At 53.5% G+C, this 18,548-nt stretch overlaps 3 protein-coding genes across 14 annotated transcripts in view; 2 read left to right on the forward strand and 1 right to left on the reverse strand.

Annotated features, from left to right (window-relative positions):
- The first annotated feature begins 703 nt into the window (after positions 1-703).
- FTH1 (ferritin heavy chain 1) lies at positions 704-4,147 on the forward strand. The gene is made up of 4 exons (XM_008632670.2): positions 704-959; positions 2,324-2,470; positions 2,922-3,047; positions 3,819-4,147. The coding sequence occupies exons 1-4, from the start codon at positions 849-851 to the stop codon at positions 3,975-3,977; spliced, it is 543 nt and encodes a 180-aa protein (XP_008630892.1). The 5' UTR covers positions 704-848; the 3' UTR covers positions 3,978-4,147.
- On the reverse strand, positions 4,106-15,237 carry LOC103614729 (bestrophin-1). 4 transcript variants are annotated; one of them, XM_008632705.2, is made up of 10 exons: positions 14,248-15,237; positions 11,876-12,035; positions 11,632-11,726; positions 10,846-11,079; positions 10,108-10,262; positions 9,297-9,374; positions 7,706-7,858; positions 7,184-7,264; positions 6,444-6,595; positions 4,106-6,159 (listed from the first exon to the last, which is right to left on the reverse strand). In XM_008632705.2, the coding sequence occupies exons 2-10, from the start codon at positions 12,025-12,027 to the stop codon at positions 4,980-4,982; spliced, it is 2,280 nt and encodes a 759-aa protein (XP_008630927.1). In that variant the 5' UTR covers positions 12,028-12,035; positions 14,248-15,237; the 3' UTR covers positions 4,106-4,979. The 4 variants fall into 4 exon arrangements, with proteins under 4 accessions (XP_008630927.1, XP_017588486.1, XP_017588485.1 ...); XM_017732997.1 differs by having other exon boundaries at positions 10,846-11,090; XM_017732996.1 differs by lacking the exon at positions 14,248-15,237 and adding an exon at positions 14,037-14,241.
- A 2,555-nt stretch (positions 15,238-17,792) lies between these two features.
- The window catches only part of RAB3IL1 (RAB3A interacting protein like 1), a 19,946-nt gene continuing 19,190 nt past the window's right edge, over positions 17,793-18,548 (forward strand). For 2 of the 9 annotated variants that reach the window (XM_017733001.1, XM_017733000.1), the window contains exon 1: positions 17,803-18,504. In XM_017733001.1, coding sequence (XP_017588490.1) covers positions 18,257-18,504 — 248 coding nt within the window. In that variant the 5' untranslated portion in view covers positions 17,803-18,256. Of the gene's footprint in view, positions 18,505-18,548 lie in introns of all 9 variants that reach the window. The other 7 variants (XM_017733012.1, XM_017733002.1, XM_017733004.1 and 4 more) reach the window with 7 other exon arrangements.

Consider the following 18,548-nt stretch of genomic DNA (forward strand, 5'->3'; position numbering starts at 1 on the left):
GCAGGAACATTGGCTTGGGAAAACCAGGATTGAACATAGGCTTGGGAAAAGCCAAGATTGGGGAGTTCAGTGCTATGGGATGATCTCAGTTTAAGCAGTTTCTAGTCCCTTGTAATTTGGTTAAAACTTAGGAAAGCAGAAATGAAAAGACTCCAGAGCTTGTTGTAAACCCATGACTGAACTGCCTGACTGAAGAACCCGATGTTTATTGAAAATAAATGATGGCACACACTGAGCAACGGGGATAGCACTAAAACCAGCCGAAACAGTCATCTCATTACCAACAAGCTCAGTTTTTGACGGTTGGCCTTCTTTTTTTTTGGATTTGACTTGGATTTTAGCAACTTTTTCCTCTCACGGAGAGCGCGGTCAGGCATCGGCACAGACCGCCGGGGGCAGTCCCCGGAAGGGGGTGTAGTATGCAGGATGTCGGACACGCTTTGGCGGCGGGCTCGGCAGAGCGCTTGAGGGGAAATGGCCGGATTTGGTGACTTCTGGGGGGATTTTCCAAGGTGGGCCATTCCCTGAGGGACGGCGCGCGGCGCGGCGGGAAACGGGGGCGCGCGGGCCCGGCCCCCCGGCGGGCGTGGCCTGGGCGGGTGCTGAGTCACGCCGGGCCAGCAGAAGGGCGCCGGGATGCCCCGCCCCGCCGTGGGGGCGTGGCCTGGCGCGCGCCGCTATAAAAGGGCCGTCGGCAGGCGGGTGGCCCTCAGAGCGCGTCAGCGGCGGAGCGAAGCGGGTTCCTGCGTCAACAGTGCTTGGACGGAACCGGCCGCGCTCGGGCCCGCTGCCCCCTCCATCACCACCGCCCGCACGGTCACCGCAACATCCACCGGAGCACCCCAGCCATGGCAGCGCCCCCCTCTCAGGTGCGCCAGAACTACCACCAGGACTGCGAGGCCGCCGTCAACCGCCAGATTAACCTGGAGCTCTACGCGTCCTACGTGTACCTCAGCATGGTGAGGGCAGCGGGCGCGGCGGGGTGAGGGAAGGGCCCTGCGAGGGATAAAGGGGCTGCACGAGGGCCTGGCCCCGGCGGGGGGTTCCGGGGTGCCGGGCGGTGCCTGCGGGCCCAGCTCCTCCTCCTCCTTTTTCTCCACCTCCTCCTCCCCCCGCCGCTTCCAGGCCCGGCGGGGCCGTCCCCTGGGTGTAGGTGAGGCCCTTTTATCTCGCCTGCTCCGCGGGCCCGCGGCCGTTGCCCTTGGCGGCCCCGTTATCAGCCCCGCTCAGCGCCTTGCCGGCGGCTCTGCCCTTGGGGCCGGGCTGGGTAGCGGGAGGCGCCGAACGAGGCGCTTGGCACCTTTCCCGCAGGAGTGCTCTCCTCCCAGGCACGGGTTTTCCTCCAGGAATCGGTAGGAATCCACGGTTTCCTTGGGCCCTGTGTTTACATGTCTTCTTTGGCCCGAGGCGCCCGTTTTAGCCGTCCCCTGACCTCTGTGCAGCAATCCTGGTGCTGTGGGCGCGCTGAGACACTGAAACTTCCTAGTGACACTGTGCTGTGTTGTGGCACGAATTCTGCAGCTTTTTTTTCTGTGTTAATTTGTTTCTGAGCCCTGTTTTGAGCTTGTGTTGGTGGGTGATAGTGGTACACAAGCACCAGTGTCTTGCCTTGAACCTCCAGGCCGCTGGGTTAAGAGCAGAGAATTCTGTAGAAGGTTGGTAAATAACTGGCAGTTGATACAGAACTTACCATTGAATCCTGGTAATGGCTCTTACCAAGGAATAAACAAGCTGTGTGATGGCTTCTAAGTGCTGTTACAGGGGTTTTTTTGGTTTTCAGAAAAGTATTTGCTGTTGAATTCATATTTTAGTTCCATTTATCTCTTGTGTTTTAAATGTGACATTTTTTTTTCCCCCCAGAAGTAGAAAGTGTATTCCTTAGTCTAATCCCTGGAAAGCCTAGGGAAGCAAGAGAGCTTTATTGCTAAGTACCTAAAAGTTCTTGGCTTACCCTTACCTGGTGTTGCAAGGCATGACCCTGACTTGCAATGTGATCATTGTAAACAAGCTCGGGCAAACAAGGGGAAGATTTCTCTTTGATAAAGGCTTTTCAAGGCTGCCATTTCGTGGTGCTCAGAAGAGGTGTCTGTGGGGCATCAGGTTTTGGTGGTTTTTGTTTTGTTGGTATCTTCAGAGCTGAGCCAAGGACACAAACACCATTTATTCGTGCCCTTGGTAGGGATACAGGTTAAAATTTAATCCTTGCTGGAAAAATTGAATCATACTAAGGGGAGAGTTGTTCCACACTGCCTTGCTGGCCTGGGCTTGGACCACAGCCATCCTGAAGCAGGGGTTTTGAGCCTGTGAACTCTTTATTTTTCAGTCCTACTATTTTGACCGGGATGATGTGGCCCTGAAAAACTTTGCCAAGTACTTCCTGCATCAGTCCCACGAGGAGCGGGAGCACGCTGAGAAGCTGATGAAGCTGCAAAACCAGAGGGGCGGGCGCATCTTCCTGCAGGACATCAAGGTGAGCTGGGGGCTGTCCCCAGCTGGAAAGGGATGAATTTTCCTCTGGGCTCTCCACAGAAAGAGCAGCAGCTGACACTGGAGAGGCACAGTCATTTGAGATGTGTAGTAATTTGATGATTTGTTCAGGTTGACTAATAAAAAAGTACTTATTGTGTAAGGAGAGGGTGCTGAGCCCTGGTTTATTTGCTGTGGGTTGAGGGCAGAACCAGAAGACAACTGGTTCCTCACCATCATTTAATTTACCAGTAGAAGGGCTCTGTGCTGTGTTTGGAGAAGTGGGACTTTGAGGGTTGACTCAGTTCTATTCCCAGGGTGCACTTCACATTTTTGACTTCACATAAGTGCCTAAACTTGGTCTAAAACAAGGCTTTGAGAGTGATCTAAAGGCTCTCTACCCTGCTGGTCTGTGGGTTCTTACAGAAAACATGTCCTGTGCTTTCCCCTTGCAGAAGCCAGACCGTGATGACTGGGAGAATGGCCTGACTGCCATGGAGTGTGCCCTGCACCTGGAGAAAAACGTGAACCAGTCACTGCTAGAACTGCACAAATTGGCGACCGAAAAGAACGACCCACACGTAAGTGCATGCTGAGGATCAGTGTGGCTGTGCAAGGATGTCTTTTACTTGTGTGTGTCCCTGATGCTGTTACAGGTGAAAAAAGGTGTGAACCAGGGGTGCAGCCCTCACAAAGCCCTTTGGTGGGGTTACTGCTGTCTTTCCAGGAAGATTTTTAAGGTGGCAGGGACCTGCTTTGTTCCCTCTGAAGTGTGTCTGTGAGCAGTCTCTATGGAGACTGTTTCTGAGGGCGTTGCGTTCCATCTTTTTAAGGCTTTTTGTCACGAGCCTTTTTTGCCACAAAATTCTGGAGTTGCTTTGGGATATTAAAAGCCCTGATGTTTCAGAACAGTGTTTGAAAACACAGGATTCTTTGTAGATGGAAGTTTTTGGCAAGGCTGGGTTGAGACTGCTTAGTATCAGGAAGAGATTATTAATATGTGTGAGAATCCAAGCACTCTTGGGACTGTCCTGCTTAAGTTAGAGGGACTTCTTAAAACCAGAGGTGTAAATCCCCACTGCTGTGAGTTTGCTGTGCAGTGGGAGAGTCTAAATCTGTTCAGGAGCTTGGCTAATGCTTCCTGCAGTGAGGAGGAGAGGCTTCCTGAGCTGCCTGGCTCCGCAGGGTTCTGGAGTGAGTGAGCCTACGTAAGCCTGGCTTGCTTTGATCTTGCTGTGAAACAAAACTAGATGCTGCTTCCTCTCAGCTTGAAAATCCTGCATCCTTTCCTTTCCCTAGCGAGCCTCGGTAGCATTTCAGGCCTGAATTTAAACCTCTGGTCTCCCTTGCAGTTGTGTGACTTCATTGAGACCCATTACCTGGATGAGCAGGTGAAAGCCATCAAGGAGCTGGGTGACCATGTGACCAACCTGCGGAAGATGGGGGCCCCCAAATACGGCATGGCAGAGTATCTCTTCGACAAGCACACCCTCGGGGACTGTGACAGCTGAAGCCTTGCCAAGAGCCATGCTGTGGGTTTCAGTGGGACTCCTACTTACTGTCCAGCCGTGCATGCAGCTTCAGCTACCTAGATAAACAGTTCCATACTCTGTACCAAATATCCCCCTTTCTCTTCGTGTTTTATGTACTGCCCTCCAGCCAATAAAGTGACTTGGTTCCAGCTGGCTTTTCCTGTTGAGTTTGGAGGGAGAGCAGGCAGCTGTAGTGAAGGCAGTGGGAAGTCAATGTGTTGTGTGACATAGGGGATTTGCAGCTGCTGCTGAAGGCAGAAGTAGGAAAAGCTCTGCTTTCTTTAAATTCCTTGCAGGGAACTAAAATGAGGAAATGAAACCGAGGTCCTGGGCTTGAGCCTTGCTTTTATTTTCTGAGGGTGGGCAGTAAAAATCAGCTGAGTGGTGTCTGCTGCCGTCCATCCTTCTCTGAGCACTGTCAAATCTGTGGCAGGGGGGATGTGGAATTTCAGAAGGAAGCAATGTGCTGGGCAGATGCTGCAGCTGCCTGTGCTGGTAGGCCCTTACCCTGCCTTACTCCAGTACTTTCCCAGTACTGGAAAACACCAGCCAGACAGGACTGGCAGAAGCACTGTGGGTCTGCATCACAAGTGATGGGACTTGCTTCAGTCCCTTACTTTTCCCTGGAGTATCTTGTTAGGAGTGCAAGTCCTGCCTGAGACTTGGAAGCTCAAGTTCTCATTCTTGCTGTGATGAGGAGGGGAAATATCTGCATCACCTGTGCTCCTGTTCTGGGCTACACCTGGCTGGTCAGGCTGGTACCTGCAGTATTTAACACTCAAAGTCTTGTTCTTTTGCTACAGATTGGGTTTTTTGGTGCTTTTGTTCTTGTTGCAACACGAGTTGTGCCTGCTGAGGCCAGGAGCAGCGTGTCCTTAGTGCTGGTTTTAGCCCAGGCCGGGCTCCAGCTGCATGTCCAGCACTTCTGTTTGGGTGAGTGCCAGGATAAGGCAGGTATCCCATGGATCCATGGGGTCCCCTTTAGCTGTACTGGTCCATCTGCTCCTCCCCTGGGCTTTCACTGGCCTCCAGGATCACCTCCATCAGCCCCACGTAGTCACCCTCGGCTAGGGAGATTCCAGAGTCATTGGGGGATGGACTCTCTGCTCTCCTGGGCTCTTTTGGAGCTGGGGGGTTAGTGCTTCCATTCCCAGTGTCTCTCATGTTCCTGGAAACCTCTGGGTGCTGGTCTGGAGCACTGGCTGCATCTTCCAAACTCAGGCTGTGAGCCTCGGGGCCCAGGTTCCCCTTGTGGGACCTTTCCAGCGCTGGAGAGGTGACTGGAGTGAAGGAGAAGCAGAGGGAGGCGCTGCCTCCGGGGGTTTTGTTACTGGGGGTGTGAAAGGCACTGGAATGCTCTGAATTGGGAGTGGCTGAGGCCGTGCTCTCCAGGTTTAGCCAGGGTGGGTGCGAGGCTTTGGAGCTCTTCAGATTCTTGAAGCTGCCTTGTTTCTCGTGCTCGGGGGACTCTGCCAGGAAGGGGAATTTTGGGCTGTTGGATGCTGTGGACCGTGCTCCTGGGCTTCCCGTGGGGGCAGCTTCCCTGGAGCTGCTCTTTCCTTCTTCTACTGTCACAGCCATGAAATCAGGACCTCTGCTCCGCTCCGTGGGCCAAACAAAGGTTTCTCTTGCAGCAGAGCCCAGGGAGCTCTGACTCTTGTCCACATCGCTGGCCCTGGAAGGGGAGCTGTTGACGATGACATCCCGAAGGGAAGTGGAGCACGCAGCGATGCTGGAGAGTGCCGGCGGCTTCTTGCGCCCTTGGCGGCGGGAAGGGAAAATCATGGGGATGGAGATGATGGGCGTCTGTGGAGCGCTGTAGAACCCAGGCCTCTCATAGAAGGGGGTGGACATGAAGGCATCAAACTCCCTCAGTTTTCCCTCTTCACTGTCCCACTGCTCCTGGGAGTCTCCCCTTGGCTGATTGATGCCACAAGGGCTTCCAGACTTCCCCATGTCCTGGTAGGTATAATGGGAGAAGGGTGACGCGGGATCTCCTCGCCGGCGCAGCAGGTTCATCCGGGAAGAGGACCTGGAGAAGCTCGGGGACTGGACACCCAGGAGGCGGCCCAGGTGTCCCAGCAAGGGAGTGGAGTGGTTGGCCTCCTCGTTCTCTTTAATCTGCTCCAGGGGCTGGAACTCCATCTCTTCCTTCTGCATGCTGGGAAAGGCAAAGCAGGCTGTTCCGCAGCCACACGGTGGGGGGGGATCTGGAGAGGCTGGCAGCACTGGGAATGCTGCTGCCAGTGGCGAGCCTCTCCCTGTATTGCCATTAGCCCCCCAAAAGAGGGATGCTCATCCACAGGTGAGTGGGGGAGAGAGGTCAAATTTATCCTCTTCCATGGAGGATGTTGGCTTGTTGTGGACAAACCTAAAAGCTCCTCAAGTGTAATGTCCTGCACAAGACCCGATCCAGGTGTTGTCACACTTTGTCCCTGCGCTCACCTGATGTCAAAAGTGGAGCCCAGGAAGGATGGGCGCTTGTACTCGGCAGTGGCTGCGGTGTAGGGTGGCTGGGGATCGGGCTCGTTCCAGTACAGATCCTTCTCCAGAATGGGTAAATCCTGGTGCATCTCATCCACTGCCATGAGGGAGACCTGTGGAGGACAGCAGGACTGTCACACGGGGTGAGCAGCTTTTTGCGTGCCTGTTATCCGGGGTACAAAGGAACACAGAGCTGGAGGAAGTGGTGCAGCACGGAACCCAGGCAAGTGGCTGGGGTTGCTGTGGTTTCCTGTCACTTGGGTTGTTTCTCACGCAGAGATTTGATTAATTGGAAGGAATATGATGCTGAAGGAGACAGGAAAGCAACAGGCTCGCTAGGACAGAAGGGCTGGAGGTGTGGAGTTACTGCATGGCAGAAAGCAGATGAGGCAGTTTTAGATGGATGCAGGGTAGGAAAGCCCAGGAGAGGCAGGAATCACGTGTCATTCCAAGGCAGCTGAGGCCTGAAACGAGCAGCCTGGATCCATCCCATGTCCCAGAGCATGGACCGAAGCTGCAGTCACCCTCTGTGTACAAAGATATGCCAGAAGCCCCAAATTCCCTCGTGTGGATTGGGGGGGATCTCTCCCATCGCAGGCAGGGAGGTGGGGGCAGAGGTGTTGCAGGAGAATTTGGTCACTGTCCTGCCTTGGTGTTCCTCTTCAGCTGAGGCTCACCTGGAGGACCTTCCCCCCCTTTACCTGCAGGTTCCTGTCGATGAGCCAGTTGGTTTCAAAGTCATCGTCGTCCTCCCCAAAAGGGTTGATGAGCTGCTCGGCCACCTGCATGTGGAGAGCACACAGCACAGGTCACCACTGTCATCCCTGCCCCCTTCCCTGCAAGGAGAAGTCAGGCGTGATGTCCCTTGAATTCCAAGCCATGTTTTCCCTCCCAAAAGGGGGGGTGGGTTAAAAGTGGAGGCATCCCAGGGGCTGGGAGACACTGGAATTTATAATAACTCCCCTGTGCTCACACAGCCCTCCTGCAACTTCAGGAGCTCCTTTTTTCCCTCTAGTCAGGATCAAAGCCTAGGAAAAGTGCAGCTGGTGTCCAGAATGAGACACTGGGAAAATTAGAAAGTCCTGGCACTTCCCTCAGCCCCTCTTGGCTTACTGTTGTTGCCCATAGATCAAAGAACACAGCTGAGTTCCTGGTAAGCTCGCTCTGGGAAGAACCCTTGGCCGGGTCAGATTCCAGCTCCAGCCATGCTTTCTTGGACTTACCTTTAACCAGCCAGCGTAGAAGAAGAATTGCAAAAACGTAAAGACAGGCACGAAGAGATCCAGCTCATGGCCAGGATATGCTTTCTCTGGATCCAGGAATTGCCTCCCGATCAGACAGGCCAGGAAGAAGCTGTAAACAGCCACGGTCACCACCTGGGAAGGATGCCAAGGGACACACCAGGGCAGCGTGAGTTCCCAGCATCTCCCTGCAGTTCCACCCCACACAGCTCCAAAGGCAGGCTCTGTAGCCTCGGGAAAGCCCTGGATTCAGTTCTGACAGGCTTTTTGCAGGAGGATGCATTTCCATGCAGAAAGCTACAGGCATTCCCTTTTCCCTCCAGCTTTTACGTACGCTGGGTGCCATTCTATGCTGTCCCTGGAATGACATCTGTGCAGGTGTCACAGGCCAGTGGCAGCAGCAAGCACATGACATCCTGGATGGGCTGGAAGCTGTCTCATGGCTCAGTCCGTGCTGGCAGAGTGCTTCCAAGTCCGGGAAGGGAACCCTGGCATTGCTATTTGCGCCTTCCTTCCTGCTCCTCATGCTGAGCTTTTATTAATATTTTCCTGCCTGTATTTCAGGCTATGCTGAGCTTTGTACTTTTCCCTGTCACCACAGGACTGAGCTTCCCCTTTTCAAGTTAAAAGTAACCAAGGTTCTCACGTGGTCCCTTGATACAAACAAGGGGGTTCGAAACAGGAATACACTTTCCCAATGTGTTCCTCATTAACCTCTGGTGCTGCCAGAGGAGGAGCAGCAGCAGCTCCTGTTTCATGGTGAAGGGCATCCCTGTTATCTGAGCAGCTGGATTGCAGGAGACAAAGGAGCAAGGTGTGGTGCCAAAGTGTCTGCCTGGGCTGGTAAACAGCTGAGTGCACACCTGGCACAACCTTCCCGGGATCTTGCCCAGGATGTGATCCCTGCAAGGCGGTGCAGGGAGTGGGTCTGTGTGTTCCTGTGTTTTCCACGTGGATTTGTTACCCCTGGACAGAGGTTGTTTCTGGAGAGGTGGGTGTGTCTGAGTTAGGGAAAGGAGGCTGGGCTGGGTGTGTGCTGAGGTACCTACGAAGAGAGATGACATATGCAGGTGGGGGTGAGGGATTCAAGAGTATCCTGCATTTTCCATAGGTGAGGCAGGTATGGAGCACTTCTACAAAGACAGGCTGAGAGAGCTGGGGTTGTTCAGCCTGGAGATGAGAAGGTTTTGGGGAGGCTGTGGCCTTCCAGTACCTTAAGGAGGGAGCTTATGGAAAGGAGGGAGAGGGACTTTTTACACAGGCAGATAGTGACAGCACAAGGAACAATGGTTTTAAACTGATAGAGGGCAGGCTTAGATTAGATATGAGGAAGGAATTCTTTACTAAGAGGGTGTGAGGCCCCGGCATAGGTTTTCCAGAGAAGATGTGGCTGCCCCATGCCTGGAAGTGTCCAAGGCCAGGTTGGACAGGGTTTGGAGCAGCCTGGTCTAGTGGAAGGTGTCCCTGGATGAGCTTTAAGCTCCCTTCCAACCCAAACCATTCCAGGTGTGGGTGTCAATGGGGATGTGCACAGGCAGTGGTGGAGCAATGAGTGTGGGGATTCCCTTCTCACCTGGGTGTAGACCAGGGGGATGCTGATCCAGTCGTATCCGTAGAGCCTCCCACACTGGCTGCGCAGGGTGTTGAGCTCCTGCAGCAGGGAAAAGGGAATGGCACGTCAGGATAACTTCCCATCTCCTTGCTGGGGACATGGAGCCTCTCCAGCACCACTGTCCTCCATTGCTCCAGCCCTTTCCCTTCTGGTTATACCTCCTCTGGATGCAGGGCTCAGTCTCAGCCTGGAAATTGCTCAGCCTGGAGGAATTCCCTGCTGCCTGGGTGTCTCCCCCTGAGCCCAAGATCCCTTCCTAGCTCACTTCACAGCAGAGTTTCTCCTCACAAAATGAGTGGCCAACAGGTGAGGCAAAGAATGCCCTCAGGAGCATCCATTTCTCTCTCCTGTCGATAGATAAGTATCCCAGAGGGAGAATTCTCTCTCTGTGGGCAGATGAATCCTGCTCCAGGCAACAGAAACCACGTGACTTTCCCTGCACATGAATACCAAGAAGGATGAGCTGCTACAGAGCCTTTTTCTGTGCAGCTGGGCAGGGATTGTTGCCAGGTCTTGCCTGTGGAGCATGGCCTGTTGCCCAAAACTATCTAAAGAGTTTTTAATAGCAAAGTTTTCTACAGGACCTCAGTTGCTGAGGGTGTTTTTGACCTCTCCTTGTCTCTTCCAGACACATGCTTCCTTGTGGCTTTCCATCTGGATCCTAGAGCCCTCCACTGGCACTGGCTGTTTGGAATGTGTCAAGGACCTGCTACACAGGTGCCTCCCATTCCCCAGAATCTCAAAAGAGTTGCCTGTCCCCTCTGTCACTCACATTCAGGATGCCTTGGAGCAGCACGCTGTCCCGGATCCTCCCATCATTCCTTGCCTTCACAGCCAGGTTGGAGAACCACACGCATGGGATCCAAAACTTGTTGTGGGGGGAATTCAAGCTCTCAAACTTCTTGTGCTCTTCTGGTGTCATGAGGCCTGGGTGGGAAAGAGCAGCAGGAGAGGGATGGACATAGAAGGCAGAAGGAACTGATCTGGTCCGAAATGAAAACGTCTGAGTCTCGGGTGGTTGCCTTGGCTCTCCTTAAAAATGCCAGGAAAGACTCAGAACTTTGGGAGACATGTAGAAGGACAAGTTTCCTTGTTAAAACATTGAGTCACAGAGGTGGGATAATGGGATTTCACTTCGGATGTCTGCAGCACATCAAATCAGAGCCATCGGGGAGATAAAGCACTGCTGCAGGTGCAGCTGCCTGGTGTTCATAGATGCTTGTTGAGAATGGGATAATTTGTGTCCCTGAAGTGCCTTTTCTTTTTAGGAAGCCAACGATATCACATCTCTGTGGCTTGCTAAGGGAAGCCAGGTGACTCGGGCAGATTGGGAACTGCTGCACCTTGAGGAGCACCTTCCAAGAGGATTGAGGGAGCCCCGCAGTTAAGGTTGGACACTTGCGTCTCAAAAAAATCCCCACCTGTCCTGAGGGAGCAGCACCACCCCATTTCCAGAGAGCCTTTCCCAAGGCCCCCTGCCCCTAGAGGAGCAGCAAGGAGCAGGACTGACCTGCCCTCACGACGTGCTCCATGCTGGGGAAGCGCTTGTAGACGGCGGTGCTGACGGAGCGCAGGATCAGCACGCTGACCAGGTTGCTGTAGCGCATCAGGGTGCGGCGCAGGAGCCTCCCGTACTCGTCCTCCCCGTCCACGTTGCAGGACACCAGGTTCATGATCCGGTCCGGCCATGGGATGCTCTCGTACTGGGCCCACCAGCGGGACACCACCAGGGCCACGTAGAAGCCTAGAGGGGAGCTGAGAGAGTCAGGCATCTGAAAAGAGCTTCCTCCTCCCACTCCGTCTGCTCTCCTTCTTTTCTCTTCTCCTGCTCATACAGGGATGCCTGGAGGGGAATTCAGTCTTCTGTGCTAAAAGGAAGTCTGGATTTCATACTCTGCTTCATAGAGTCAGAACAGTTTAGGTTGGAAGGGACCTTAAAGATCATCTCATTCCAAGCCCCTGCTGTGGACAGGGACATCTTCCACTAGTCCAGGTTGCTCAGAGCTCCACCCAGCCTGGCCTTGAAAACTTACAGGGATGAGGCAGCCACAAGTTCCCTGGGCATATCTGGTGCCACTTGGAGCCTGCCCTCCTGGAACCCAGAATATGCAGTGCCAGCTGTGTGCTGAGGGACACTCACAGATGTGACACGAAATATTCCACTTGAGGAGTTTTACAAAGGCAGAGGGGGAGGGATCTGCTCAGTGAATCCTGCCTGCCTGCAGAGCTCAACCAAACCAGGGAGAAGAAATGCTGTCCCATTCCCCTCCCTGCTGGATTCCAGACAGCTCCTTACCCAGCACAAAGGACACGGGGATTAGCTCGGCGTAGCTGTTGCAGTACAGCGCCAGCTTCTCGAACATCAGCCTTTGGCTCTCGCTCAGGATCAGCCTAAAAGGGACAAAGAGAAGCAGTTCTCCCTCTTCCTTCCCTCCTGTGAACAGAGTCTGGCAAGTGCCTGTCCAGCAGGATCCCTGCCCCGATCCCGTGTTTCTCCTGTGTCCTGCTCCAGGCCAGGCCGTGGGTGTGAAGGCGCTCACCTGTAGACAAGGCTGATGGTGAAGTAGAGCGAGATGAAGATCAGGAACTCGGAGTAGAGCAGTTTGTAGATGCTGCCTTTCCATTGGAGCAGGAGCTGGGAGAAGGTGCCCAGGCGGGCATCAGCCACGCGGTTGGTGTAGGTCACTGTCATCACAGCTCCTGTGCAGGCACATGACAAGCAGGGCTTGGAGCTTGAGCAGGAGGAGGACACAGGGACGTCCCAAGTGTCCCACCAAGCAAGGTGGGAAGGGAAGAGAAAGAATGAGCTGAGATCAAAAGCCAGGTAAGAAGAAGGCAGCAGCACACAGAGCCAGGAGGAAATCGATGGCAGGCAATTAATTTGATGAATTTGCCATCTTTTCCCTGTCCTTAAGCTGGTTATAGTGACTGAGGATGTATTTTCTGGTGAATCCCTTTGTTTTTAGTGTTTGATTGTCAGCATTCAAGTGGGGCTGGTTGGTTGGAGGGGACAGAGCCCAGGTGCCACCCCCTTCCACAAAACACTTGTGTAAGATTAATCTCAGGGTCACAAACTCCAAAGTTTATACTTGTCCCAGTAATTTTCTTAATATAGTTTTTGTTCCAAGTGTGTTTCTGTAAACCTACTTGCTGGGAAGCATCTTCCTGGAATACTGCTGGGAAAAAATCTCAAACAAATCCAACCCAAAGGAAAGGAAAAACCCCAGAAAGATTTCTTGGGAGTGATCCAGATAAAGGCATCCCAGCAAGGATAGCTGTCTGCACTTTGCTGGTCCTAGTCCTGCAGGCAGAGCAGCCTTCCCTGTTGGAGATCTGTGGGATGGAGTTTGGCCAGGCTCACAGGGCCCAGATGCCAGCAGCTCCACCTCCCCTCTCCTTCAACCATATGTTGCACAATAAATCACAGTGGATGCAAAATAGGCGTTGAGGCTCCTGAAATGCTCCCCAGAGATGCAGCATCCCCATTTTACTTCTAGTCTAACTTGCAAAAATAATTCTTTATAATCAATTAATAATCAGACTCATATAAACCTGAATTTGTACCAAAAAAAAAAAATAACCGAACAAACAACAAGACACCAGTGTTAGCTGTGCCAGGCAGGTTGGTGAATGATTCCTTGGGGTAGAAATAATTATCCAAGGTGAAACTATTGGTATTTCTGAATCCTAACATGTCAGCAGGCATTGCTATTTAACAGAGGTAATAATGTTAATGATTATGGGGCCTTGGGCCCTTCCCTGAATGATGGGGATGAAGAAGCACTTCAAGGGACAGTTCACACCCTGCAGCAGCTGAAGGCAGGTAAGTTTGGGCCCATGATCCTCATTTGTTTCTCATTTAAGCATCCCAGTGAAAGATTTACACTGAGGTGAGGACACCTCAGGTCCCAGTAAGCTGCTGCTGTGAAGAAAACCAGCAAAGTCTGGATTTTTGGCTATTTCAGCCAAACAGCATCTTTGTCCTGGGTTTGGCTTTTTGGTGCTGCTCCTCCTTCGGGTTTCCTTGTCATAACTCAGGTCCCTGAGTCCCCTCTTTAGGGTGACTCAGGGACCTGAGAGGAGCAGAGCTGTCCCTGTCCCCAGCTGCACAAATGCCCGTTTCAATAAATCCTCGTGCCCATTCCATATGGATTTCTGGGTACAGGACTTGGAAGAGTGGCTTTTAACTGCCCCAGAGGTTGCACGCATGGGCTGTCCAGAAGAGAAAAGCACACCCAAAACCCCATACATTTTTGGGGCCTCTTACACAAAGCTGCCTCTTTTCTCTGCGCTTTGGGGCTCGAAAGCTCTCAGGGAGAATCCTCGTTGCGTAATTCAAATACAGATTCACTTTTTTTACCAAAGAAGGAAAACTCCAGCTCTTGTCCATGTAAATAATGGATGTCACCCACCTCTACTCTGTTCTGCTCCCGTGTGGGATATGGGGCTTTTCCCAGTGCTTTTCCCTCCAGCCCTGAATGGTTAAGGCACCTCCCTGCCCACCTGCCAGCCTGTGATGGGCTGCCCTGGGATGTCACTGGGCAGCTGGCATGTTCTGTTTGTGGCTGAGGTCCCTGGTGGGAGGTGACTCACCGGCACACCGGAGTTGGGAGGGGCAGGAAGAGCCCACCCAGGGAGCTGCTGCCTGCCACCCCCTGCTCATCCCTCTGGACTAACCAACACACCTGGAAGTCGACTGACCTGGAATTCAGTTGTGGGAGCCCACAGCAAGCAGGATTCTGGGACATAGGTGCATCACCCACCACAAACAGACCCGAGCAGGTATCGCAGAGATGGACAACAAGCGGACAGAGCAGAGGGATGGAGCCAGAGGAGGTCACGGATAGGCAGGAAGATGGATCTCTGCAGAAGAGTGATCCTCCTGCTGCTGTTAGGAGGACCAGATACTCACAGTCATGGGCTCCTGAGCCGCGCTGGAGGCTGGGGACGTTTGGTCCCGCACGTGTCCCTGCTGGGTCCTTTGTGGCCCGAGCCACCGCCCGCCTCCTTGTGCCCCCTTGGCTCATGGGGGGATTGGACCTGCCCCACACGGTGTGCTAAGGAGGCTGAGACCCACTTGGGAGCTGCAGCCGGTCACTTGATGCCGTAATCCCTCCTCATTACAAAAGAGACTCTGTTGTCTTTTGCCCTGTTCCCTCCTAATCTTCTGAGTAAGCCCTGTGTGTTTATAGAGGCAGCCGGAGGAGGGGGAGGCGGGGCTGGCTGCTCCGCTGCTGCTAACTCCTGGCACAGCCATGGTGGCTGCCAGAAGAGAGGCATTTTTCCTCTAATTCTTTCCTGTTTGGTCCATCTCTCCGTGTCACAATCTTACAGGAACCCCAGGAGATTATGCAGGGCTGGAATTTTCCACCAAGGCTGTAAAACGCGGCATGCTCGGGGGCTGCCCTCTCTTCCCTAGGTCAGTGAAACACCTGGTCCATGCTCTGCCTGGCTCTCACAGGATGTTTCCCTGTCATCCCTCGCTGTCCCTGGATGAGTTTGCCACCTCTTCCAGCTGTGGTTTGCGTGCTGAGGATTTTCCCTCTGCCACTGGCTCTCTGAGACTCTTTCCATGTGTTTGCTTTCTTTTCCTCTTGCTTCTCCAGCAGTGCTCGGAGGTCGTCAGTGCCCTTTCCTGTGTGACATCCTGGGAAACACTGGTCCTTGTCTTGCCCTCAAACTTCACCAAGCCAGAGAACTCCTTCCCTCTGTCTTTCCAGGGTCCTCAGTCCCTTTTCTGCTCCCAAGCCATCCTTCCCAATTGTGACCATCCTTCCCTTCCACCACCTCCTCAATGCCTCTGGTCAGGTCTTTAGGACATTCCCCTTCCATGAGGCTCTGAATCAAAATCTTTTCTTACTGAAGTGGTCTTCCGTCGTTTAGGCAGCTGTGGGACAGTGTGGAGAGCGAGCACAGGTCTGCTCCCTGCAGGTAAGAGCAGCTGGAGACCCAGGCTCCTGTAATAACCAACTTTCTCTTGTGCTTTGTCTTTGACACTTACGTAACATCAGCAGATGGGATCGATTTGTCCCAGCTGTAGTTTTCTTCTTCCTGTGGTTGATCCTAGACAAGGGGAGGGGGTTGTTTCACTGCTCCTTTGGAGCAGGTGCTGCCTGGCATCTGCCTGATGGGGGATTTCTGGTGCAGTCCTAGGAATTGCTGCCAGTGGCAGGGAGATCATAGCTTAAAACGTGGGATTCAGTGCTCTGTGAAGGGGGATGAGAGCAGAGGGTCCCTCTCTGAAGGGAATGTGGTCCAGTCCCAGGGATGGAATTGGTGAACAGGCAGGCTGAGACAGATCTTGAGGGTCTCAGTGCCTGAACCCTCATCCCCACACAGCAGGGAGACAAAAATGCTTCAGGTGAGACATTTGCTGGAGCTGTTGGGAGCAGTTTGGGTGCTCCTGGGGACATGGAGAAACAACCCCCAGTGTCCTGCTGTTTGTGGAGGGATGTGCTGGCATCTGGGGGCCTCTGCTGCCCTCCTCTGAGAGCAGCTCCGCTGGCAGCTCGAGTGCTCCACAGCTGCCCTTGGGACAGCAGGAAATATGTGTGGAATTTAATATTAAAGTAAATAACTGAGGGGCTACTAGCGTGGCAGTGCTGCTTGGATCCCTTTCCACATCCCCTGTGGCCTCAGACCCAGAGGAAGAGGATGGTCTGAAAGTCTGCCTTGCTCAGCAGAGCAGGAAGCAAAGAGGTGCTGACATCCATCCTCAGCCTCAGAGCCCTGCAATAATCCTCTTTTTCTCCCTGTTAAAGATGCAGAGATTGAATTGCTGTGCTGGAGTTGAATCCCTGTTTTGAGAATGCCGAAGGGCCGCTCTCCATGCTGAGTTAGCAGCAGCTGGCTGGGAAAGGCACAGTGCCCTCCTTGCTCTCTCCCAGAGAATAGTAAGTGTTTTTAGGGACAGTGGGTCCCAAAGCTTGGTGAAATTCCTTTCCCTTCTCCAGTGTCAGTGCTGGGCTAGACACAGAGGCAGCTGGAATCAGAGGCAGCTCTCCAAATTACATTCTTCCTTGGAATCTGATGTAACTTTTTAAAAAAATTGAAGTGGGAAGTGCCTGGGGAGATGCTGTTTTTCATGGACAGGATTTACTCAGAGGTTTGAGCTGGCCAGAAATGTTTGAAGAGGATGCAGTGACCCTGCAGTGCTTTTGTGAGGACCCTCAGGCTCGTTGCCCTTATGCTGCAGAATTCCTCACTAATTCTGTGCCATCCTGGGTTGCCCTGGGAGCTGGGGGTGCCTGTCCCTATTCCAAGCTCTATCTGCCCCTTTGCATTTGCTTTTAGGGGCTTGGATGGTGACAAATTTCTCACCTTCCCTCTGATGTTGCACAATTCAGTGTGTACAGCACGGAAATGAGGGAAGGGTCCTTAGTGAGGTCCCTCTTCTCTTGCCTTAGGAATTGTGGTGGGGATTAGGTGCCAAAGGGAGGATTGACCATGTTGGTGCTGGAAATCAGAGACCCCAGAGGAGCCTTGCTGCAGCCCTTGCAGCCAGCTGAGAAAACATGTGGCACAGCCGAGGAGCCAGCCAGGAGGGGGTGGATGGAGCCTGGAGTTCCAGGCCATTTGTTTTCATTCTCCTTTCCATGGCAATAACATCCGGTTTGAGTTTGCTGGGTAAGGGGTGTCAGCAGGTCAGATCCTGCTTTCCAAGATCCAAAATAATCCCTGTTCTTCCTTCCCTTCCCAGCCTGTGTCTAGCTTCCTCTTTTCGTTCTTTTCCTCTTTTCGTTCTTTTCCTCTTTTCGTTCTTTTCCGGGAAGAAGAGGGGGAGCACATGCCACTCTCTGCCTTGTGACAAGTTGCTTTTTCAAGTGGCTGGGATTCAGCATGTCCAGCACATCCCTCTCAAAGCTTCCTGTCAGCACTATCAGTTCCCCTCCTTCCTGCCTTTGTTGGCTCCTGGTGGAAGCACTTCTACCTTTCTAATCTGAGGACCCTCTGTTGCTGCTTGCCAAGCCTTGGGAGTTAATAATTACAAAGACTAATCACTTCTGGTGCTGCCTTGCAGAGCTGAAGATCTTTCCCCTCCTCCCAAAAGTTCCCTGAAGATAGCAAAGGTTGCAGCCAGTGACACAAACATCCCAGACACTCCGTTCCCAGACTTCAGAGCATGGGCTTGGCCCATGCTGTCCCCGTGCATCCCGGCCATGAGGCAGGGCAGGGCTGGAGGTGACACAGACACCCAGGAGATGCTGGGACAGAGAATTGCTCCCTGTGTGATATCCAAAGCAAAATCCTGCACTGGACACAAGGATCGCCATGTCTGATTCTCCCGCCTCTGGCGTTGGGTCTGTCCCCGAGGCAGAGGATGGACAAGCTGAGAGCAAGGCAGGAGCTGCTGCCCCTGTGTGCAAAGGCTCCAAGGGGATACAGCCGCCTGGAGAAGAGCCCAGGGCAATGGCAAGGTAGGATGTGATGGGAAATGTCCTCTGAGGGCAGGAGCAGTTTTCGGTTCAAAATTCCAGTGTTGTCAATCCAGAGGTGGCAATAGGATCTGCTGTGGGACAGGGGAAACAGCAGGAGTGGTTTGCCTGTTGGGTTCCTAGCCCAGTGCTCCCCTTGAAGTTTAAAAACGCTGGAGAGCCAGCAGCCTTTTTCCCCCCAGTCAGACTTCCCCCATCCTTCCACCTTCCTGCATATTATCCCTTCTTTACATCCCCAGTTTCCCCTCTGTATTGGCTTTGTGTGGCACGGTTTTGGTGGCGGGGGTACAGGCAAGCAGAGATCCTCCTGCAGCCCGTGGAGGACCCCACGCTGGAGCAGGGGGGTGCCCGAAGGAGGCTGTGACCCCACAGGGAGCCTGTGCTGGAGCAGGGTCCTGGCTGGACCTGTGGAGGGAGGAGCCCACGCTGGAGCTGCCTGTTCCTGAAGGACTGACCCTGAGAAAGGGACCAGCGCTGGGGCAGTGCATGAAGAACCCGATAGAGAAGTTCCTGGAGGGCTTCTCCCGTGGGAGGAACCCCCCGCTGGAGCAGGGGCGGAGTGTGAGGCATCCTCCTCTGGAGGAAGAAGGAGCAGCAGAGCCAGCAGCCCCCATTCCCTATCCCGCTGTCAGGAAGGAGGCGGAGGAAGCCAGGAGCGATTCCGAGCCGCGGACGAAGAGCGGAGCGGAGGGACGGTTGTTGGACATTTCCTTTGAACTCCTCATTGTCCCGCGGTGAGTCGATGGGTGACAAAGCACGCCAATTCCCGGCTGCTCCA

The sequence above is a fragment of the Corvus brachyrhynchos genome, unplaced genomic scaffold (genome assembly GCF_000691975.1).
Source record: "Corvus brachyrhynchos isolate BGI_N302 unplaced genomic scaffold, ASM69197v1 scaffold315, whole genome shotgun sequence".
Taxonomy (NCBI): domain Eukaryota; kingdom Metazoa; phylum Chordata; class Aves; order Passeriformes; family Corvidae; genus Corvus; species Corvus brachyrhynchos.